This window comes from Anser brachyrhynchus (genome assembly GCF_964034855.1).
Source record: "Anser brachyrhynchus genome assembly, chromosome: 4".
In the NCBI taxonomy this organism is placed as follows: Eukaryota; Metazoa; Chordata; class Aves; order Anseriformes; family Anatidae; genus Anser; species Anser brachyrhynchus.
Window position 1 is genome coordinate 20,936,992 of NC_137698.1, and position 24,612 is coordinate 20,961,603.

Consider the following 24,612-nt stretch of genomic DNA (forward strand, 5'->3'; position numbering starts at 1 on the left):
CACAGAGTGTTTATTCACTAACACCAACAAGCAGCAGAAGGTGTCCGGAATTGTCTTACAAAACACTAAGATTTCTATGAAAAGCAGAGGCATCATCAACTAATACGGCATTTCTCTCCCTCAGAATGAAAAACATGCATGACACGGGTCCAGATTTTTTCAAGCCATTCGAGTTAGCCCGTGCCGTGCTCTCAAGTAACTGCAGCTGAAACACTCAGCTGAAGGGACGTTTCGGTGCAGTGAACTATTGCGTTACAAGTAAGACAAGTTGTGAAACAACAGCTCGAGAGGGAAATCTCCTTGTACTTGTTTACACAAAGCAGGATCACGCACGCAGTCAGAGCAGCATGCTGCACAGCTCAAGCGAGCACCAGCCCTATACAAGTGGGAAGAGGGCTGCCTTAAGAAGCCAGAAGCTTGCATCCTGAAGCTGGCTGACTTTCAGGCCGAGGGGGACGCTGAAGCAGCAGATGAAGCTGATGAACTTGTAAACTTTCCAGTGCTCGGGCTTTATTTGTCTGAGCCTGATACTCCCCTCTGTGGGTGGAGAAGCCGAGGGGCTGGCTGACGTCACCCGAGGAGCAGGGATAAAGCCCGGTGCCCGCAGCTGTGGGGTGACCACCAGCTCCCGCAGGGTCAGCTGCCCCATCCAGCAGGTGCCCTGCCAGCAGCACCCACCTCCCCACACACCTACAGGAAAAAGGAGCGGGAGAGCCCCTGGACACCCGTCCACGATGCCCCAGAACGTTGTTCTCCAAGGACCAGCACCCTGGGGATTCAGGCTCTCGGGAGGAATAGACTTTAACCAACCCTTGATCATAACCAGGGTACGTACCTTTCCATTTCCTCGCTGTTTATTGCATTTTCTAGATGTTGCAGATGTTTGCCCTTTAGTTTTCCTCGATCTCAAAGTTGCAGTGGAAACTGTGAGCAGATGAGCAAGGAGTTGCTAGTTCTGAGGAGAGCTAGCTGAAAATGAAGTGTTTTTACAAGCTTTATCTGTCTTTCTAGGATTGCTTTATTGGTGTAAAAGAGATTAAGTGCATTTTCTACTCATGCCTCAAAAATTAAAATCAAGTGCCTCGGCAGCAGGAAAACTCTGGCATTGTTTCCCCGGGCAGTCAGATGAGAAAATAATCTCTGAGCCTCCTGGAGGCCAGAGCCCAGCTCTACCATTTTCACAGCCATCCTGTGCACTTGCTGAGGGAGAAGGTGCTGGGCAGCAGCTCCTCGTGTCTGCAAGCTTGTACGTCATGTGCTTTGTGCCAACTTCACAAGATTGATCTGACCCTCGTTTAACTAGAGTAAAATCTGCATGTTGCCAGGGAAGGCAACAGCACCTGTTTTTATGTGCAAAAGTTTTCGCTTCCATGAATGTTAAATCAGTGAATTATCAAAAGTTATCTAATCCTGAATTTGCAGGAGAGAATTCTTCAGTGCTTTCTGCCATATGTAGTAACAGACAATTTCTATCACACACACACACCACTAAAGGGCAGCAGGAGCCTGAGCCTTCATTTTTCCCCATGGATTTTGAACTATTAATTGCAATTTATTTAAGAAACTAATTACTTGGTGAATGGAGCATGTAAAAGTCTACAGGTATCTACAGTATCTGTATGCATCTACAGATATAGATCCACCTAATGACAAGAAAGACATTATTTTGATAGTTTTCATGTTCTGAAAACTGGTATTCAACACAAAGATCAGAATTATTATTTTCCCTGTATTCTTTCTGCTTTTCAGTACCTAGCACACCAAGTGCATGTTGCATGAGCCTCCAAATCACCCATGCCCCCCCCCCCCCCCCAACCAAGCCCTGCACTATGACTCAATATATACACTATGTCTGGTATTAAATAAACGTCAAGAGCCTTGAAGGATGGATACCACTGGTAATGCCTTGCAGTAAATATGCTTCTAAACAGGAGTCTTTAGAAAGTTTAAGCACAAACCCTTCACATATTATACCAGTAAAGATTAGTTTCATTTAAACACTTACTCCAGATGCATACAAGCATAAAAAAAATACTTATTTTAAAAGTAAGCAAAAGAGAATGGTATTACTTGACTTTATGTAACTTCCGAACAAATATTCATCAGACGTAGCACAACCTTTAGACAAACAGAAGACCAAAAAGAAACAATGAATTAAAAAAAAAAAAAAAAAAAAAGGAAAATCTCTGGATGTTTTGGGGCCTTCATTGCCTTTTATGGGCCTCTAAAAGAAAAATAGTTTCCATTATCTCTAATGAAAAATATTTTAGCAGTGTCTGGTTTGTATTTTCCCTGTGTTTAGATTAAGTACAATGAAGTTTAAAACTGTAGTAACAAAGGACGTTACTATAAATGTAGCTTTCTAAAGAATAAATGATTTTACAATTGACTCATACCTATCAAATGCCTCACAAGACATAAGCCACTGGCTTCTAGCAAATTATCTCAATGCTCAAAAATCACATTATAAGTAGAGCTATGAAATTATATATATATATTTATATATATATATATATATATGAGAGAGGACATTTAAGTCTGTTTAGCTCAAGTTCAAAAAATTTAATGGTAGATTTGTTTCATATTAATGTATTTGCTATCACAGTATACATTTAGAAGAATCCTTAAGTAAGTATTTATGCTGTAGCTCTTAAGAGCTGGTGAATGTTTTGCAGGATTCAAACACCCTGCTCTTTACAGGCTAGATTTTCCTTTCATATAAGGTATCACCAGCCCTCCATTCACATTTGGTTTAACTGCTCTGACAAGAAATATTATTAGCCATTAAAACAATGAAATCATTTTCAAATATTTTGAAAAAAATAATAGGACAGCTGTAAGTTTGGTTGGCTATGGCCCCTGTTCAACAAAAGGAAGCTTTTACCAGGACTTGTCTGAGAGACAGACAACACAAGAGATCATCTTACACCTGTCTAAAGAACAGATGTCATCTCAAAAATTCATCTGCAATTTCCCAAGCAAGGCAATTGTCTTGACTGTTTCAAGCAAATGCAAAAACCACAGATCCTGAGCACTGGGAGGGAAGGAGACCAGGAAGGGACTAAAAATAGATGCATTCAGTTAGATTCTACTAGGGTCAAAAATCAAGCAAGTAACTAGAAATCAGGAAAACTTTTAAAATCCTTGGGACTTCACATAGATGCAAAGAAATTAGGTAAGGGAAACTGATCAAAACCCCAGTCTTAATAAAACGGACTAATTTCAGTCTGTGCTGAACAGAAGACCTGGGGTTAGGTATTTAGAGGAATGCCATCCTAGACTTTAAGTAATATTGAATAGAGTTACAGAAAATTAAAACTTGTAGAGGTTGGAAGGAATGGTAATATCAACTCTATATTTAAATTCTATCTTACTATAAACATTTACAGATCACAATGGAAGTGTTTATATTAACTCAGTTTTATATTTAGCCTCTGTCTGCAGACATTCATACCTCTTCAGAAAACACAGAGCTTGAAATATTTATGAAGGTGTGTCATGACTGGTTTCATAAGTCTATTAAACAGATGATGAGAGTTTTTCTTCAAAGTATCATAACAGACATTGCCCTGCATGGGGTTAAATAGTTATTTTATCTCCAACAACGTCAGGATGATCAACACATATCCTTGTATTTATCCAAATTGGAGTTACCTAGGATACAGGAGCAACAGATGTGCCATACAGACACGTCCTGAAGAGCAAGGCTAACATTTTCAGAAAGCACCAGGAGGATCTACTTCACGAAGCAGTGAGTGGCACACAACACACACTGTGGCCATAACACGGTTCTAAGAAGTCACAACCTGCATTTCATACATCATGAATAAGTTCCTTAAGAAACGGCATCACCTGCATTACTGAGATACCCACAATATCAATATCACACCGTGATCTGGCAAGGCACAGCCTGATACCTTCCTATCAAATGCAACTCTGCAGCACTTCTTCTATTAAGAGTATTAGTCTGGCTGCGAATGCTCTGTCATGTTATGGAACTGTCCTGCAATTTGTCATCCCGTGCACATCCACAACATGCTAGGCAAAGTCAGGAGCCATTCCAGGTTACAGGGAGAAGCATGATCACACTTCACCCGTGTATTTATTACTACCTTTATGTATGTCATCTCAGTGTGGTTTATTTAAGCTAAAAGCCGTTGAAGTTTTAAAAACAGACAGTTTTGGAGACCCCAGACTTATAATCTGAGTAACTTTCTTGATTCCTGCTCAGACTGATTACTCAGGCACCTTAACACTTTGTTCCATACATACTACACAAGTCCATTCCTCCATCCTTTTGGAGCGTGGTGGGGCTAAAACCCTCCAGTGTACCCATTTGGAAAGCTTACCTAACTTACTTGATAATAACACGCACACTGCAGTTTGTTACGGAGAAATCACAAATAAGTTTACATGCTGGAATGCACAGAGAAAAAAAAAAACAACTAAGTTCTTCAAGAAGCAGTCAGACCCACTGAACAGAGATGGACAGCTGGAAAGAGTACAGAATGACTATGGCTGATTTTTGCCCTTGTTTCAATACTAACACAGTACAATGCATACCAAAAAGAATATTTCTGTTTAATTTCTATGCTGACAGTTAGTAATGTCACCTCCACAGGCAACAAGTCTACCTAGTTTGCCATAGCTGGGGTTCTGAACATACTGGAGGCATGAGGGGGGGCTTACTTTCTTCTTCTGTTGGAAAATGGGAAACATCAGAACTGAAGAACATCTCCATAGGTTGCAAATGACCTCTACGATAGTTATTTTAAAACAGAACTGTTGCATTTCAATTATTTTAACCATGATGTAGAAGATGATCAGAAATACCAAGAAATCAAACAAAAAAACCTTAGGGCTATGTCTCTGAACGTCACTGATGTTGGCATATTTCCCTGAGGTATGAATTGCACCACACAGATCACCTTGAAGGATCGGGGCCACTGCTACTCAGGTGCAGCAGAACTTAAAGTTCAGCACTTTAAGGAGTTCAGGATCTGGATTAGACGTGAATAAATATATGTTTTCGGTATTATGAGCATATTTATGAGGAGAGGCCATGCTAGCAGGAAACATAGTAACTACTGTAAATTGTCCTTAAACACGGTAAGACCACAAATGGTTTTGTGTGTTGCCCGGTTAATGGCAGGTCACACACCTGAGCATTAAGTAGCACAGTTGTCAAACAGTGTGCTATTCTGCTATTGCCTGAAGTTGGGAGGGAGAACTGAACTGCTTTCGTCAAGCCAATTACACAATGGCAGCTGAGACAGAAGATTCAAGGACAAGTTAAAGCAATTACACAAATTAGAGTGGAAATTATTTAACGCAGAAGCGTGAAGACAATTTTCGTCTACTTTGAAGTTATGATGAGTACAGCATTTAAGTGGTGAGCTGACAGTGGAACTACAGAGGGAACAGCAGAATTAAAAATACAGTTGTTGTTTTTTGTGAGCAATCATACAGTTGTTTACACACCCATCCCCAATGCAACAGGCAATAGGGAAGAAGCATGGCGACATTTGTTTTTCTCTCTCAGTTTTTAAGGTATGTATGCAACTTAAGTAAGCAGTCACAATTTGTTTTTCAGATTACACCTGGAAGCAAGGCTTCGGCTGCCAACCTGTGCCCTGGTGATGTTATTGTGGCTATTGATGGCCTGAGCACAGAGAACATGACACACAACGACGCGCAGGAGAGAATTAAAGCAGCGACACATCAGCTATGCTTGAGAATAGAGAGGTATGTGTGCACATCTGCTTGCTCCTGATAGAAGATACTGTCCAACTAGCTGATTAACGCAGTGTAACTATCATATAGCCTAACTAGGTAAAAGAGCTTTAAGAATTCCACAAAACCTTTAAAATTACAACCAGCTCCAGCTCACCAGCTCCAGACTAGGCCAGATTCCCCAGAGCACACCCTCAGGCACAGGAGCAGCTTCCCTCAGGCTACCCACTACCTTCACTGAGCTACAAACCGACCTCTTACTGCCTCCCCTGATGTCAGGAAATAGACAGTACTTTACATTCTTAGGAAATTAGGGGCTGGAAAGTGCCACAACAGAGCCCTTAGCTAGTTGTCTTAGCTTGTTTAGTTACTGCTCTGCTCTGACACTGCCCCAGCTCCAGGTGCTAATCATTGCCTCCAGTCCTCAAGCACAGGCAAAGCTGCTAGCATATCTTCCCAGTTATGGAAAGCAATGTCACAGCACACTTTCACAAGTAGGAACAAATAAGGGAGGACTAAAGCCTTCCTTTATGGTCACAATGTATAAACTTAAAATAAAAATAAAATAATAAAAAAAAAACAAGGATTTTCCAAGCAACGTGAGAAAAAAAGAAGAAAAGAACTCTCTTACCTAAAATGCAGGAGTCCAGAAACTTTTTGCAGTCATTTCTCTCTACTAAAGCTTCCAAGAGCAACAACCTGCATCTTCACATCTCCTAACTGAGTTTGCTCAGCCTTTAATCAGAATCACCTAGCGTACTTTCCCAGCTGCCTCCAAGAATCAGCCAGCTCAGACCAACCTGATGCCCTCCAGGAGGCACAGCACTTTGTTACAGCTGACCACAATGTGCCTTTCCAAATAAAGGAGTATTTTTCTTGGAAGGAGAATTGTCTAGTTACTAGAGCTCAGACCTTGAGTCAAAAATTCCTATGCTTAATGCCAGTATATCAATCTATTACAGATTGCGATACGCCATTTAGCAAGTATTCAAAAATATGGTAAGCGTAATTGCCCGTATGAAATATGTGCATATTTAAGAATATACTGAATATTTGGATTTATATAACAAACAGTACTACTATGTACACACAAGATCAATGTTTAAGAATAATATTACAGCACTTCAAAATCAGCTACCAAATTTCCCTTTGTCAGTGAAGACAGAATTGTAGCAGATATTTGCATGTTTGCTGTCTCTGCTTAAGCAACTGAAAGAGCCACCTGTGAAGCTTTTATTTACAATTGTATGCATACTTTGCAAACCAAGACTGCAATCCTCCTGCATTGAAAAATTAGCCCTTATGTGGATATTGTGGTCATAAAAAAAAAAAAACAAAAAAACTGATGTTGCTGAGGTTTAGGAAAATTACTAATATATAAACTTATTTGTGAGAAATATTAACCTATCAACCACTAAGAAAAACAAAACTGTATAAAGCTTGGTCTGTCCTGGTCATAAAGGGACTAATTTGTCTTTGCATTTCATTAACTATTAAATTATTTCCCATTGTTCATAGCACTTTTTTATTTTAAAATGATAAATTTTTATACAGTTTATGTACGGTACACTATAAACTGTTAAAGTATTTTTATGTCAAAATGCTAACAAAACAGAGCAAACTACAAATTCCCACACTGCATTATCTTTTACATGGAAATATACAAATATACAGGAATTCAAGTTAATTTCTGCCTTTCTTTCTCTCTAGGAAAGAAACTAAATTATGGTCCCCACAAGTTTCAGAAGATGGCAAAGCACATCCCTTCAAGATAAATTTGGAAGCTGAACCACAGGTATGAATTCTTAAAATTTACCTAACCATTTTCATTTATCTTTTTACACTCTAAATGATCTCACTCATGGTTATTAAAATTCTTTGAACACCACTTCATCCGTTATCTGCCAGTTTAAGCTAATATGAACCATGACAGGCATTATATATCTTTTTGTATCATCTATATATTATATACATATAATCTTATCTGACTGGATATTTTAGGTTTTCAGCTGCAACTGAAACAAAATTTTACCAATTTACAATACACTCCCATTTTCTTTAAAACTGCACATATCACCATAGTTCTACTACAGAAAAAAAAAATACACTCCTTTTATTCTGATGCTGTTTAAGATGCTTTAACTCCTTTAGAGACCTCATCATGTAGGTTCAGGACTAAATATCAAATACCAAAGCAATGTGCCCATCAAGTCAGAAAAAATCTTTTTGATGGAACAGGCACATAAACAGGGAGATTTGTTAATGTTGGGTCTCTTTACCTGCATATACTTTTGTACCACACCACAGAACTGAAAGTTACTGAATTGTATAAAACCCACTCAGTGATCAATAAGCAAAACGTTCATCACTTCTGAACAGCAAAAGCAATTCCAATCCATTTAAATCCTCCTCTCTCTTCAAACTCATACCCAGTCCCTTGTGAGGAGCTGTGAGCAGAAGTACCCATGTTTTTAATAGTTAATTATCTAGCTGTTGTCTACAGCTAGTGCCTTATTCCTTTGTCATTCCTCCTTTTACTTACATGAACATTTGCTGTAGTCTCAAGAGGGAAAGAGAAAAGAGCATTCTGGTTGCAGGCCAGGATCAAAGCAAGTATGTCAAGTGTTTATTTTGTGCTGTCCCAGAAAAATAAAATAAATAAAAAAAAAGAGCAGATTCCATTTGAACAAATTCTACATAATACATGCTTCCACCAGTTCTGTTTTCACAGTTGCACTCCCAAATATGAATATGGCATTTCAGTGTTCCAGTTCTCTCTCTTCTTTCCAAACTAAAACCTTTGTGTTAAGTGATACAGCAAAGTTCATCAGAAACAATCCACCCTCTTCAGCAGTAAGAGGCAGTGTTACAAAGGAACAAAACGGCTATTTTAAGAGCTTTTTTTTTTTTTTGTGGAGTAGCTAAGATACACATAGAAGACATAGCAGAGGAACAAAGTCACTACAAAAGCTGTACAGAAGGCCATATAGGTATGCATGACAGGACAGTAATCCAGTAATCCCTGTGCATGAAAGCTGCGTTCCTAAAAAGTGCAGTTACTTACAAATAGATCGCAAGATTTCAGTAAGTGCTATTTGGCAGCCTTCTGAAAAGCGGTCTCCACTGGGCAATTAGAAAAAAAATACTTCTCCTAGATTTAAATAGTGGATCTCTCCATTTTGTGTGTACCTCTTTCCTTTATTGGAAAATCAGGAGTACTGAATATATTCAATAAATAATAAGCCTTAGAAAAGTAGCAATGCTAATAAACAAATATGCTAAACCACTGGAGGGATGATTTACATTTTAGATTAAATTCTTCCTTCCAAGCACATTTATCACTCTGATCTATATGTGGAAAAAAATAGCCTTTTTTCCATAACTGCAGAAATTTTACACTTAATTTTAATGCATATTTAGTCTCAGCGCCAGATCCATCAGTGTGTGTGCCAGTAGTGCAAACAATTCAGCATGAAAGTTTCTTTAACCTCAGGTGACTATTTACAGCATAATTATATGCCATGTAAGTCACATTAGAGTGTGCTGCAGTCCAATGATGAATAAAAACCTTGAGGCCCAGGCAAGTCAAAAAACAATATCCAAAAGCAGTACGGTATTACTTCAAATGTAAATCCTTTCTATCCGAAAGTATTGCACATATTGGTTGGCCTGCAGAAATGGAAAATCACTGAGTTCTATAAAAAGCATTTCCACCATTTATATAATAATTAGAATTGCCCAAAAGGTCACAGATGTTATAAATGCAGACGGAATTTTTCACTCTTGCCAAGTTCGTTAAGAAAGTTTCATGAGGGGAAAGTCAATAATTTAAAATACATTGGGAGCTAACTAAATAATAATAGATTAGTTGCAATTACTATAATAACTAATAATAAGTTAAATAATTAGTTGCAAGCTAGTAACAGATAGTTATAAATGAAAGTAAAACATGCTTTAAATTGTTCACCATATCAACACGAGGCAAAAGAATGCCTACTTTCAACAGATGGAAAGTATTCTACAGATGTTTATGTGAAATCTGATAAACAATTAATGCTGTGCACAGGGCAGCTCTGGAACAAGGAACCTTTACACAGTAGAAAGCTTTTGCGTTAGGCTGAGCAGCCCCAAACAGTCATTTGGAGACTGATAGAGGGAATTGTCAAAACACCGTGAAAACTCTCCCTGTTTTTTACTCTGGATAGAGCAAACAGAGACAATAATCCCAGCAAATAACTTCCAGCAACAGCTGCTGACTAGGAGCCAATCTTGCAAACCACATGTTCCCACATAAAAACCAACCACCTAATTTTGTTACTCTGGAGCAACCTATAGCATGATGAATAACAGGAAATAATAGACTACCTGAAGTATTACTAATACAATCCCTTCGTATTCTGTATAAAAGTAATATAAAACATAAGGTTCTCAAATAATATAATTAGGAATAGAAAATCATTGTAAATGGCAAAGTGTACCTTATTAAAATCATTTTTTTAAAAAAAAGCTCACGTGTACCTTCCTGATGTATTTTCAATGTAAAACAATGTTATGACCTGTCATTTTTTTTCTCATTTACCTTTTTCACCTCATGTAAAATTAATTTGTTTCCATCACCATATTTCTTTAATGCTTTTATTTGGACTTTTTTTTCATTGCTTTTATCTTTGCTTTTGAACACTTTGTTAAGTGTGACTAGACCTTTGTCCATGAAAGACATATCCTAGGACATATAAATATACTATATACATAGAAAAGTATAAAAAATCCAAACAAACCAAAACCCTATTCTACAAAGTAAGCTTACAGTCTATTAATACTTATAGTCAAGTTTTGAAACCATATAATCATGCTAATGTAGTTTTGAGGATCTAGCCCATCTTATGTAACAGCACTCAGAGATGATGATTTTAGTCCCCAATACCTCCAACAGGTAAACACTTGTGTACTGTCATGGTAATTATCCTCAAGGAATGCCAACACTTGGTCCTTGCTAGATGCATTTCTGCAGACTTTTGAGGCTCTGTTCATTCTGTTGCTGATATCTATATCAATGCAAAATGCATTAGTCTTACAAAAAGGACATCAGTCAAGTAGAAAGATTTTAAGAAATGAAATACTGTAATTATAAAATATTCCTGCTTAGGAATTTCAACAACCTTCAGTTCTCGTTTAGCTTTGGAACTAAAGGAGGACTTCTCACAGATTCAATAAGATCCAATAAACACAAGAGCTGGACTATTTGCTGTATGTTCTTTCACTGACATTTTATATGAATAGATGAGGGTTTTTTTTAAAAAAAAAAGGAATTTAAGTTTAACTAACTGCAAATACCTGTTTCACAACTGTTATATTGTAAATATGCTATTACGGTGCCATGTCTTCTGTGCTGTTCGTCAACAAGAATTAAACAGGCAGTGAAATGACAATGTTCATGGTTGTTTTTGTTTGTTTTGTATCATACATGGATTTAAACCAATTTAAAACAGTTTTATATTAATATCTTTCATAAAGTAGACACGATCCTAAACAGTAGAAGCTTACTTCCATTTACTAATATATTTTGTCAACAGCAACCCAATTCTACTAGACAGAAATCAAGAACTGCAAGTAAAATCTCTGTGCTCATTTATCTGATTGCTGCTTTCAGTAATCTCTTCCAGTGCAATGCTGCTAAACATTTCCATTTAATAAAGCTGCTTTTTACTCTTTGCATCTTCTGGCTGCACGCACTATATAACCATGACTTTTCTTAAGGTTTGTTCCTAAATACATTTCTAAAAGCATTCAAATTTTTCAAATGAAAACTACAGGGCCAATTCACATTCAGGCATTCAGAATTTTTATAAATAATTCACCAAATCTTTGAACAGAGACTTGGTATTTTCTGAAAAATAAAATAAAATAAAATAAAATAAAAGGGCAATAATGTTTGGGGAATAAATAAAAACCTACAGATGTCAAAAATGTGTCCATGCTTACCTCATCTGCTCTTTTTATCTTGATTTATTCCATGGATTTCAGTATTAAAATTATATTGCATTTGTTGCTAATAAGTTGTATTTTATTTCAACTGGAAATTTTTCTAACATTCCTAAAGGAATTTAGGAATTCCTTTAGTAATAGGTAATCTAAAAAGGGCATTTCTACATTAAAAAATAATAATAATAAAAATAAAAAATAAAAACTTGGTTTAAAATTTTACTTATCAAAACAAGGAGACTGGTTTGTATCGCTTGCAAGATATGACCAAAAGACCACAATTGCACCTGAGTAATTTTAAAACTGAAGATGTTTGATGTGTCATCATTACAAAGTATGTGATAGTAAATGCAGAGCATAAACTGTACACAGTGATTAAGCCAAAAGCTCCAGTACCTAAGGTACAATTCGGAATAAATCTCATTCAGGAGTATCAGAACTTAAACTCTCTATAGTCATAAGACACAGTGTGATATCAACGTAAATACAGAAATGGTCTATTGCAGTATACGTATCTGTATAGTATTGTAGATGTATTCCTATTACTCCAATTACATCTTCTAGCACAGATTCGAACTCAAAAGTTAGGAATAAGAAAGCACTCAGCAGGTGTGAAAGTCCTGTTCTCACTTCGCGTTTCATCCTCTGCAGATTTGCTATTAGGTGGCCTAAATGTTTGGAAGTCCAAACGCTATGCAAAATACACATCTCAAAAACAAGGACAAATCAGAGAATTGGCAGAGATATATTCTCATTGAAATATAATTTACTGAATATATATTTCTCATTAAAATACTGATGATCTGTGCTATCTTACCATTGCAGCTTCCAGTCAATATGGGGGAAAAAAAAGGCAGAAGTCAGAGATTAACACTAAAACAGAGTAATTAAGCTAACTAACTATATGTGAAACGTTTCTAAACGATGAACATAAACATTGTAAAATCTAGAGAATGATACAACAAGTTGCTATAATATTCATCCCTCCCATTTTGTCTTGTGCTACTCACCAATATGGAATACCTTCTTCTTGCCCTGAGGCAGAAAATATAGTCTCTGAATGTATATGGCTTAAGTAGCGAATAGAAAATTCATGGAAAAATATAGTGTGCTTGCACCAGTTAAGAAATAACAAAGTTGCAAAAGTAAAAAATGCAGAGATTAACAATACTGATGTTGTCAGTTTTACTCATTACTAGCTTTGGTGTGCATTGTAGCTTTGTGTATTTTGTCTGCCTATCACGTACAGGAATTCAAGCCTATTGGTACGGCTCACAACAGAAGGGCCCAGCCTTTTGTTGCAGCAGCAAATATTGATGACAAAAGACAGGTAGTGAGCTCCTCCTATAATTCTCCAATTGGGCTGTATTCATCTGGCAATATACAAGACGCGCTTCATGGACAACTGAGGAGTCTCATTCCTAACTCATCGCAAAAGTGAGTACTGGTATCTCCTTATAATAATACACGCTCATTTGTGTTATATCACTATCTGTTCTGTTTTCAATTAAAAAGTCCAGCTCTTGCTGTTTTGGCTGATAATCAGGGGTTTATTGATTATCCAAAAAACTGGTGATAATTGAAGCAATTTTTTTCCAGCACAGAAAACTATGCACTCAACTCTGTAGTAGCAGCACTGCAGGTAGCTACAATTTGCCCTCTATGTTGGGCAGCAACTCTACCTCTCATCCTTCTCTAATTGCCCGTTATTCTCAAAGTTTCTCAGCACTAAATTGATGGTCTTTTATCTACCAGGAATGTACAAATAAACACAGTTACTTCATGGTTACAACTTCAAACATTTATTACCTACTTTTTAACAAGAAATAAGTATGTATAGGCCAAAGGAAGTTATTTTAACCCTCTTGTCTTTACAGGATATCAACTACTTTGAACACAGGCATAATATTCGGCCCAAACCTTTCATACTCCCAGGCCGAAGCAGGTTATAAACTCTGAGTGCTGTGATGGATTTGCATGCATGGTGTTATTTTTTAATGGATACTCACAAACCATATTAATGGAGCATACTGAGGCATTTGAAATTAATTTACAGTGGTATATAACTTAATGCTGAAATTTAAAAACCTGAGTTGGTGGACTTGCAGATATCAGGCTTGAAATTCAAAATTTCCAAAAGAAAGTAGGTCCAGACTCTACTCTCAGTTTTACAGATACAAGTCTGAAGGAACTATATTCATGAATATGATTCAGATTACAGTGTAGCACCAGGTATTGTACACATAAATTTACAGAGCTGTGAAATTCTTCTGTCCAAGTGCAAATATATGTAACTTCTTAACTTGCTAAATAAAAGATAGCTAGTTTTTTTTAATTACCATCTAGGCTATACAGAGATTTTAAGTTTATTTTTCAGCAGACAGCTATTCAGAAGACAACCTAATGACCTAATATAGAGCTAAAACAGAACTGTCTGATGCTAAGATCTGTAAAGCTCTAGAATGCAGAAAACATCATATATTTACATACCTTGTTTTGGTGTAATATTCCTCTATCATAACTGGGGGCAAAATACCTGGCTTACTATGATTTACTATGATTTACAATACTTACTTACTATGATTTACTATGATTTACAATATTAAATACAGAGAGGAGAAAAACAATACAAATTCTGTGGCTAAAATGCAGGGAAGTTCAAAAAAGCTTGAGTGACGCAATACAACGCTATCCTTTATCCTTTCTATCAGTGACAGATTTTACTGGTGGATTTAGTGTTCTGTATTTCATACCGAAGGTCAAACTGCCTGTATTTTAGTTATACTATTTTGAGTCTGATAAACAAGACTTAAAAAAAAAATAAATTACAATCTCATATGGATTGTCGGTTTTGTAGGATGTGTTGCTTTGGAAACATACGTGGCCTCTAACAGCAGCACTTACATGTAGACTAGACAAAAGAGATAACAAAAGAAGACAGAAAATAAAGAAGATTAAAATATAAATATATATATATATCTCAAATATATTTGCTATATATAAATAGCAAAAAAAGATAGACAAAAAAAGATAGACAAAAGCCTAGACTGGCTTTTGGACCACTAGGTACCATCTTCAGGTACCTAATCAGATTTACAGAAGCTCAACTGGGTGTGTTGGGAGCCTACTCTCCTAATTCAGAAACCTCAATTACACAATATTTTCAGTGAAAATGATGAAATAAATGGCTATTTTCCAGCTTGCCAGATAATACCAACCTGTCAGAAATGCACCAAGTCTCAGAACGTTAGCTGGGCAAGTCTGTGTGGTGTTTTAGTGTTGAATAAGTCCATATTTACAAACTGCAGAATCTCTGATGGAGAATCTTACTTCCACAAAACCCTGGCTGTCACACTGTTTGTCTCCTACTTTTTCAGCAGTTTGGCTGTAAAAATACTCTTTGTTAAATACAACAGAAAAACCCAAACCTCCACCTTGACTGTAATTATCCCTTTGGAACGGACAGCTGAGACTAAACAGGACTGACTAAAAGAGGAGCTGATTCTGGACTGTGGGATTGAGCTAACAGATTTGACATTAGCCACAATTTTGGACTGGACTTTGACAAAACTAACTGGAAATTATCTTCTTTATATATGATTATATTTTATTTATGCTTCACTTTATTCTGCTTTAACATCACTTCAGCTGCTTATAGCAAGATTTATGCTTCTTCTGTCCTTCTCTCGTTATTATCCATTTACTAACACTATCAGCACTGATAAAACTTATCTTACTGCAGAATCTAAAGGTGGTCTTATTCTTTTACACACACACAAGAATGTAATTTTATAAATTGCCCCCAGTATTAGTATTTTTGTCTGACTCACTAGGTGATAATACAGAGCTTGTACTTTTGCTTTCACACTTGCCTACCATTCATTGAATTACCTTTCTTTTGATATGGCTTGAATTGTAGACAACGTATTTCCCTTCACAATTTCAAGAAAGTGGTCCTACACAAATTCTCCATTGAATCAAAGGGAAAATTTGGGTTTTCTCCATACACGAGTAACTACTGGGCAGAGTACTGCACTGCACAAACTGTGAAATGTAATACACTCCCTGGTTTACACAGAATCGTTCATCTTGGAAAGAGCTGACATAACCCTGATGTGCAGGTTGGAGGGAAAAGATCAAGCATTTATCATCTCTTGGCTCTGAATATCATATAAATGGTAGCCTGTGGAAAGCCTGGGTTAAGTGCTGTTACACAGCAACAGGAAAGAAGTATCCCTGAACCAAGAAAGCCTCTGAGGTGCTATGGAGAAAAGACTGAAGTATTCAAATTAGTGACATTGAAAAAGACTAATGCTTGCAATATTTTACTAGTTCTTCTTAACAGACTTCATGTTGGTGTGCAGCAAGTTTACTCCAGTAATGTAGACCAACATTGATATAAAACTTCACATCCTTTTTATTTTATATAAATCACATGTAAAGTCTACTTCAGAAGGAGCAAAATTAATTCTTTGAATACATAGCCACTGTTTTTGTGAAGGACCACTTTACGTTCTACTGGAAACACTGTAATTTAGAAAAGCAAAAGTATGCCTGGCTATTTTCACATCTTTTTTTCTTTGGAATATGCAACAAATATTTAACAAATATATATATATATGTTGTTAAATACATTTTAAAAGATTAACAAATACCAAGGAAATGTAGGAAATGTTGGATTTGTTATGTGACTTTATAGTAGTCTCTTCAGCCTGAGATGGATTACAAGGTACAGGACTGGAATGGTGCATTTAGGATTCCAGTATTGCAGGTGTTTATTCTGTCACTGACATGTACAACTCACATAACTTTTGTAAGCTACCCTTTTGGAGATCTTAAAAGTTACTCACTTAGAACAATGAGTTTTAGTGAGGCTTAATTAATCCTCAAAGAAAATCTAGCATTCAAAATACAAAGTAATACTGTGTTCTGAATTATTCAATCTATTATATTTTTGTCTTTAAAGATAATGCATGCCAGAATTTTGAGGAATGCTTTATAAGTGGCATTGACGCTTTTACTTTTCAATGAATGCACATACTTTTGCTTTTCTCTACTTTCTCTACTTTGGCTTTTCTGTATTTGTTGTATTCATGCTTTTCAGTCTTGTTAACATCACCATATTCCTGTACTTTTGTCTTTCTTCTCTATAATCCGACACGCACTGCACACCTTTCTGCAATCTGGCTGTAACGTGCAATTAACACAGTGGATGCAGTACTCCTTCGGGGATTGACTGTGGCAGTGGACGCAGCACCCCCTCTTCCATTAGCACCGTCAGCTCTATCTGCCCCACCGAGCTGAAAGCGGTGGCTAAGATGGCCCCTAACGTTCCCCTGGAAATGGAGCTGCCCGGTGTCAAGATTGTACATGCTCAGTTTAACACACCCATGCAGTTGTACTCAGATGACAATATCATGGAAACACTGCAAGGCCAAGTTTCTACAGCTCTTGGGGAAACACCCATCATGAGGTAATTAGAGCAGTACGTTTAATATTGTTGGATATACAAATTTAGGATATACTGACAATCCCAGGCTTTAAGAATTTACATGGTTTCTACAACAAGGTGTAAAAGGGTTAGAGAGAAACTAAGTTATTTAAAAACATTCAATATTTTCCTTAATCTATTAGTAATTTATGACTTTTTCATCTGAAGTGTTAAAAGTCTTTCAGATTTTACAAATAACTCTTTCATAGGAAATAATCTCGTAGTTGTAGCTACTAAGTAAAAGCTGATTAAACTGTCTTTACTGTAAGCTGACTGACCACTCCAATTCAAGATTGATTCCCTCCAAAATTCACAACTATTTATTATTGTTTTAATTGTTGCTATTTAAGAATTTATTCTTATTAATCATTAATACATTATTATTATTAACTGACATTTCTTTCAACCGTTGAAATTCTAGTTATGAAGCTTAGGAGATCTTGTAGATATTCACGCTCTTTAGCTCCCACCTAGGACAATTCATTCAGTACCACTAGCTTTTCTCCAAAAAGAGCCAGAATTGACTTTCTAGGCCTACTGATAGATCTCTGTAAAGGTCAAAAGCTGATTCATGAATTTTACCTACTACAGGAACTGAAGGGCAGGTAGGAACCTTGTGAATCTGGACAGTAATGATGAATAATAAAATGTTTTAAAGCTCTACTCATTTTTTTCAAGGTACAATTTATCATTCATATTGTTTTATCTCTACTTTTGCATAATAGTAACTTATTTTTCTGTTTCACAACAGTACTTAAGTTCATAATTTATAATATGAATGATGTAAACTAAAGCTAATTACTAATACTTTAAATAAACTATAATCTCTGGCACCGATGAGTCTTTTTCAGCACCTTGCAGAACTGGGCTGTTACTAACCACAAAAATCATATTTGTCTAGTATTTAAGTTCACTCTAATCTGATGAAAACAAAACTGTACTTCATGAAGTCTGCTGAGTGATGTTACTCTACTGCATGAATCTTATCCTCAATCACAAAAAAAAAAAAGGCCAACTTACTTTTTCCTTATTCTGAAATATGGATTAAGCCCAGAGTAATCAGGTTTCATGAATGCCTGTAGTGTTCCCAGTTTGAGAACTGTCTGTCTACACAGGTTTGAAATCTCTCTTTTGTTGCGAGATTCATTTTCACCAGGTATGAATTTAGAAATGTTTTCTCATACACTTGTGCCTGATTTTTGGCTTTTGTATGTAACTGTATTATCACTTGTTTGATTTTTAGGAATATTTTAGTAAAGAAGAGAGAATCAAGGGTTTAATTAGATATTTTTAAAAGTGAGCTCACTCTTTAGATTAAAAGTTTACGAGGAGAGAAAAAAATGGTATTTTATTCACTGGCTTAAAAATGGCTCAGAGAAAGCTGGTTGATTCTTGAAGATGTAAGCAATTAATATAATCAACAGTGGCCTCTAGCTGGCTGCCCAAGTGCTGCTGCTCTTACTGTGCATTTGACAGTCTAGATGTTATCCTGGGAAACAAACAAAATTGTCTAAGTCAAAAACAGTTTAATTCCTTGTGAAATTAGTGGGTTTTTTTGTTTGATTGTTTGTTTTTGCTTTTTTTTTCCAGTAGCAACTTACCTAAGGTTCAACAGAGAGTTAGAAGCCAGTTGTAACAGGAAATTTAAACTGGACATTTACACAAATATCAGTGAGATAACAGACTGCACTGAAGTGAATTTTGACCTTTCTAATTAGTCCCAGTAGCAGTTTGAAATTTACAGATGCCACACATTTGGCCTAATTCCTGACAGTGCATGCAGTCATCTGCTCTTCTTTTCAGCTACTCAAGATGTTACTTATCATGATCAATTTAAAATATTCAGCACAGTTTAAAATACCATGAAATATTCTTGGTACATTCCTTAGTTCACAGGTCATTGGAAATTCAATCATCAATTGTTGTAAGGGAGTGTAGTGATAGGACAAGGAGTAATGGCTTTAAATTAAAAGAGGAGAGATTTAGATAAGATGTTAAGAGGAAATTTTTCACTCAGAGGGCGGTGAGGCACTGGGACAGGCTGCCCAGAGAAGCTGTGGATGCCCCATCCCTGGAGGTGCTCAAGGCCAGGCTGGATGGGGCTTTGGGCAACCTGGGCTGGTGGGAGGTGTCCCTGCCCATGGCAGGGGGTTGGAACTGGCTGGTCTTTAAGGTCCTTCCAACCCAAACCATTCTGTGAATTTAAGTGTTATTTGGACAAAAATTTACCTTATATTTTTATCATAAAATTGCCATTACAAAAAAATAAGTCGTGCCATTCTAATATAATTTACAAAATAAATTTTCCAGTCAACAGTGTTTATCTTACAATGTTCTCTACCACACAATACTTACTTCATTCTCTTTTGACACCTCCATAAATTAAATAAGTAACAATTAGCTTAGATAAATAATCACCATCTTAACTAGCTGACTGAGCCAACTTAGAAAATCAAGAATATCTTGTCTTCATGACACTCTTCCAAAGTGTTTGTTTAGGTTTTGTCTGACCCCATGTAAAGACATGAGCTGTGATTTTATCAGCATTCTTGAGGCCAGCTGCTGTGACAATGGAATTTCTGGATACTGCACCAGAGAGCATCTGCTAATACAGCAGCTGATCACTTGAATGCAACTGCTTTGAAGTTAAATGCAAGTACTGGCTTATTTCCAAATGCTGTTAAGAGCCAGGGCAGTAATTATGGAAATACTGTCATGAGTTCATAGATTTATTTTTGTATGAATTCCACAGAATTTTTTTCCAGTACATTAGATCAAGAGAGGACTATATAAAGCAGTACTACCTGGAGGAAGGAGTCCTTCAGTGATTGTAGAAATTCACTCGTCTTTACATCTGTTTCCTGAAACATATTCTATGCCTGTCAGAGCTATTGCTTCTAAGTTACGTTCATTAACTGCTTTATCTGCTCTTCCTCCCTGCGATGCAGTGACCCAGCTCCCACCGCGGTGCCTCAGTCCGACGTGTACAGGATGCTGCATGCCAACCAGGAGGAGCCCAGCCAACCTCGTCAGTCTGGCTCCTTTAAGGTGCTCCAGAATTTAGTCTCCGAGGAAGGTGGTTAATAATGACATATTCTACCTGTTCAAAGTATTTTTAAATGTTTGTGGGAAGGGGGGAATCTGAGAAGAAAATAAGAGATCAGAACTATACGAAGTTCTGACAGACCAAGTTGTTTTGAATCTGACAAATAGTACACAAGCCTACTAACATTTTTCCCCTTGCTTTTATAGCTAGCAGTGTCCCATGTGAGTAAGATGGGAATGTTAATTACATTTTTCAGAATCTCTTCTCAGAATGTTAAGACTGTTAGTGTACAAAGTTGATTAGAGCTGAATGAGGTTTTATGCAAGAGAACTTTTGGGATAACAAGAAACAAAACTCTCTCTTCCACATCCAGGAAAAGAGAAATATAAACCAACTCCCAAAATAAGTTTTACTCATCCCCTCTTAATTTTAAATAAAAACTGAAGACAACAATACCATTTACAGTCATATTTTCTTCAAATGAAGAGGTTTTGAAAATAAAAAGGAACATTAAACTAAAAGCTATAGGTTTCTTACATTTACAGTAAGCATAAGTAGTAAAATATAACCAAAAATAACCTAAAAATATTTAAATATTTATCATTTCAATTTTTATACCTAAATATTTACCAGAGAAGGAATAAATATATCTATTTTTTCTGTACATATATTATTTTGGGATTTTGGGGGTAATCTTCTTCTTGTATTTTGCTGTATTTTTATATTTGTATTATGTTATAAATCTTTCTGAATTTCTTGTATGGTTAGTTATACAAATAAGAACTAAGCTTTCAAACAATAGGTCTTGACTATGTTAAAGTGCTATGTTAAAGCCAAATCCTCCTCCTCCTATTATACCCAGGATCTGCAATCAGTGAATGAGCAGATGCCTATGAGACAGAGTACTATCCTTTTAATCAGTTGTACCTGCTTTTTGGCTATAGCATACAATATCCTTCCCAAATCCAAAGACATGGGATCTGGCCCACTAAACTTGTACAGAGAAACTTCATTATTAGTTGGCATAAGTGAACGCCTGTAAATACATCCAGAAGTGTGTATTTACAGGAAAAGTGCTTAACTGCTTCAGATGCTTTTATTTCAGCCTGTGCTTAACAGAAATGTTTTGGTTCTCAGATGGACGCCCTGTGGGTACAAGAAGTGTGAAAGCACCTGTGACAAAGATACCCACCGGCTTGCCTGGTGCCCAGAAAGTGCCACTGTGTGACAAATGTGGGAGCGGAATTCTGTAAGTTGTTTCTTTCTAGTTTTAGAAATCTCTAGGGTAAGCACATGCCCTCGAACACCATCACAAGCTAGAGGAATCCTTATCAAGTGATGGTCTCTGCCTGAGAGACAAAAAGAAAAATGCTTCTAGAAAACAGAGATATGAGCTAATGATTTGAGATTTAGGACAATATATTTTTATATGTTAGCCACTTTAAATACAGACAATTTCAGTTTTGACACTGTACTGCAAAAGTTTTAATTAAGGTGTCTCAGGGCCTTTTGCAAGTCGATCATTAACACATACTAATGAAAACAGCAGTCACCCGTGCTATGCTGTGTTAAGCTGTGAATTCTGCAGGTTGCTCAGGGGTGTAGAGCACCCCTCTCCCAGGTGAGTGGGAGTATCTGGAACACTGAGGCCTATTTTGAAACTTCAGATTTATGTTTGAATGACATCACTAACTTCAGCAAAGGACGCAGATAATGATGAGCTCAGACCGCAGTCACCAAGGAAATGTGTTTTATAAACTCATTTACCACCATTTTGATAGGTGGGACTGTACTTTCTGTGTTGTAACCAAAATAACATGATTCTTCAAACCCTGTTTTTCCAATAAACTATTGAACAGTCCACATCATCCCCTCTAATGCCTTTTATATCTCGCTTACTCAAACTCAACTTCCAATCTTAGATTGTGCAGAGCCTGGCAAAACCAGAGAAACTAAGGCCTTAAGAGAGATACCTAGAACTTGCTTCATGTCATACTGCTGTTTCTTCGCACTTTAAATTCCTATGAATTAATTGTGTGTTTGTTTTTTTTTCTTGTAATTGTTTCCATATAGAGGGACAGTGGTGAAGGCACGGGATAAATACCGGCACCCAGAATGTTTCGTGTGCTCCGACTGCAATCTTAACCTGAAACAAAAGGGCTACTTCTTCGTGGAGGGCCAGCTGTACTGTGAAGCTCATGCGCGAGCTCGCATGAGGCCACCAGAGGGATATGAAGCAGTTACTGTTTACCCAAAATGCTAGTCTTACCTTAGCACACACATAAATGCATGCACACGAGAAGCCATTACCAGCTTAGAACTGCAGTACAAGTGTCAGGACTCCTGCCTGAATCCAAAGTAGCAGCTTTTAAACTGTCTCTTATGGGAATCTGAGCAAGGTGGAAGTCCCTATTAACCAGCAGTAACGTACTATACCAGTAAAATTCTGTCAAAGGATTATCTTTGAAGTTGCCAATATAACTCGGTGGAGTATGAACTAAAACAGCTGTACTGGAATAACAAAAGTGAAACAGCAGTGTTATTACAGGATCACTACAGTATACACACACATCCTGTAATCAAGACATTATTTTTAACATAAATTAAAAATCTGTGCAAGCAGCAAAAAACATTGAAAGCCTCGTTGTGTTACAGGCTGTGCGCTACCAAATAAAGAAAATTGACAGATCGTTAGAAAAGCAGCTATTTTACATGGATAGTACAAAGCAACCAGATGTTCATGTCTGCTTCAACCATCTATTATTCAAGTATCATTAATGTGTGCCAAAAAATAGATTTCGCTTACTTTGCTTTGAATTTGGGGTTATATTTACTTAATTTTCTGATGCAGCAAATGTGATGAGGAATAAATACCTATTCATACAAGAAAATGCCTAGTGTAATAAAGACCATTTAGTAAGAAGTAAAACAGTTCTATGTTGTTTCAGTGATTTACAATGAAATTGGCTTTCACATCACTTCACAGAAAATTGTTCTGAGGCATGCACACACATACATTGCTTTTTGGAAAAAAAAAATATTCTAATAGGAACTCACTGCAAATCAAGAATGAAAGTAAATTTAAAAACCTTTCTGCAGAAAATGGTACTGTTATTTGCCTCTCCATCACTTAATTTCCTTAATAGGTACAATGGAAAATATCATTATAATACGTTTATTTCTGGTAATTAAAATTTGGACATCTTTAAAAATGACTGATAATTAAAATAGGCAGGAGAAATATCTTTTATAAAAAGCCTGATGAACTTCCAAGGGCGGGGGGGGGGGGGGGGGGGAAGCTGGATGAAAACAGTTTTTAAATCAACTTCTGAAACTCTTTTAAGGGTTGCATTGCTTTCAGGTAGGTGCCAGCTGCATACACACACACCTGTCTGACAAATTCAGCCTTAGCATTTTCCAAAAACATCAACACCATACATCAATTCATAGCAGAAGTGAACAACTAACGGTAAAAAAATCTTACATACTTTTCCGATTCTAAAATACATAAGAAGCTTAAAATGTAAGTGGAATACAGAATCAAAATTAGAAGCTGTATATACTTTACATTTATTTTTTAAATTGAGATGAATCACAAAGCCTGAAATGAAATGTTTGTATACTCAAAGGCTTTTCAAGGTGTCTTAAACTATTATTTCTGAATTTAAATCTTCTTAAAATGTATGTGTCCCTGCATTTAGAATTTAAGTCTGCATACCAAAAGCATATAGAGATGCACCCTTCTAAAGGTTAGTTCCTGAATTATTTTCAGGCACAAAACACAATTCTGCTCCTCACGTATCATGGAGGAGCAGAATTCATAAAGTAAACATGAAAATCATTTTGAAAGTGAGAGTGCATATAATGTGTATTTTTACAAACCTGAAATATCATTAGTGTTTTACAATAATTGCTTAATGTTCATTTATTTGTGGAGCAACTGAAAGTAAAAATAAATCACTACATACGATGAAAATTCTGTGTTTCTTTTCAACAGGTATGAAAAATGAGAAAGTGTGAGTGTCAAGGGGCTTGACAATAATAGAAGTTTGGCACTTTCAGCCACACAGAGCAGTATGCTTTGGATTTATCAAACAGCTGGCAAGAATTAAACAATTTTTAAACGAGGCATTTGAACATATAATCTGGGCAAAATTAGTTTTCTGAATGAAATTATGTGCTTTCAAAACTGGAGACCCTCAACTGCCCTCTCTTTAACAGGGCAAACATACCAATTGAAAACATGGGGAAACTCCCAGGAATGTAGCTACAAGAAGTGTTAGGTTAAAAGAAAGTCACATAACATGACTTGATGCCAAATCTTTGGGGGAAGTTCAGTGGCATTGCATCATGGCATGCT

The 24,612-nt window shown here is 36.5% G+C and overlaps 2 protein-coding genes across 11 annotated transcripts in view; one reads left to right on the forward strand and one right to left on the reverse strand.

Annotated features, from left to right (window-relative positions):
- Positions 1-24,228, forward strand: PDLIM3 (PDZ and LIM domain 3). 2 transcript variants are annotated; one of them, XM_080591365.1, is made up of 8 exons: positions 1-827; positions 5,594-5,745; positions 7,444-7,528; positions 13,593-13,660; positions 16,925-17,188; positions 20,155-20,282; positions 21,390-21,501; positions 22,326-24,228. In XM_080591365.1, the coding sequence occupies exons 1-8, from the start codon at positions 735-737 to the stop codon at positions 22,513-22,515; spliced, it is 1,092 nt and encodes a 363-aa protein (XP_080447491.1). In that variant the 5' UTR covers positions 1-734; the 3' UTR covers positions 22,516-24,228. The 2 variants fall into 2 exon arrangements, with proteins under 2 accessions (XP_080447491.1, XP_080447492.1); XM_080591366.1 differs by lacking the exons at positions 13,593-13,660; positions 16,925-17,188 and adding an exon at positions 12,965-13,152 and having other exon boundaries at positions 257-827.
- CFAP96 (cilia and flagella associated protein 96) overlaps positions 1-24,612 on the reverse strand; it is a 92,331-nt gene that overhangs the window by 38,055 nt on the left and 29,664 nt on the right. The window lies entirely within an intron of this gene.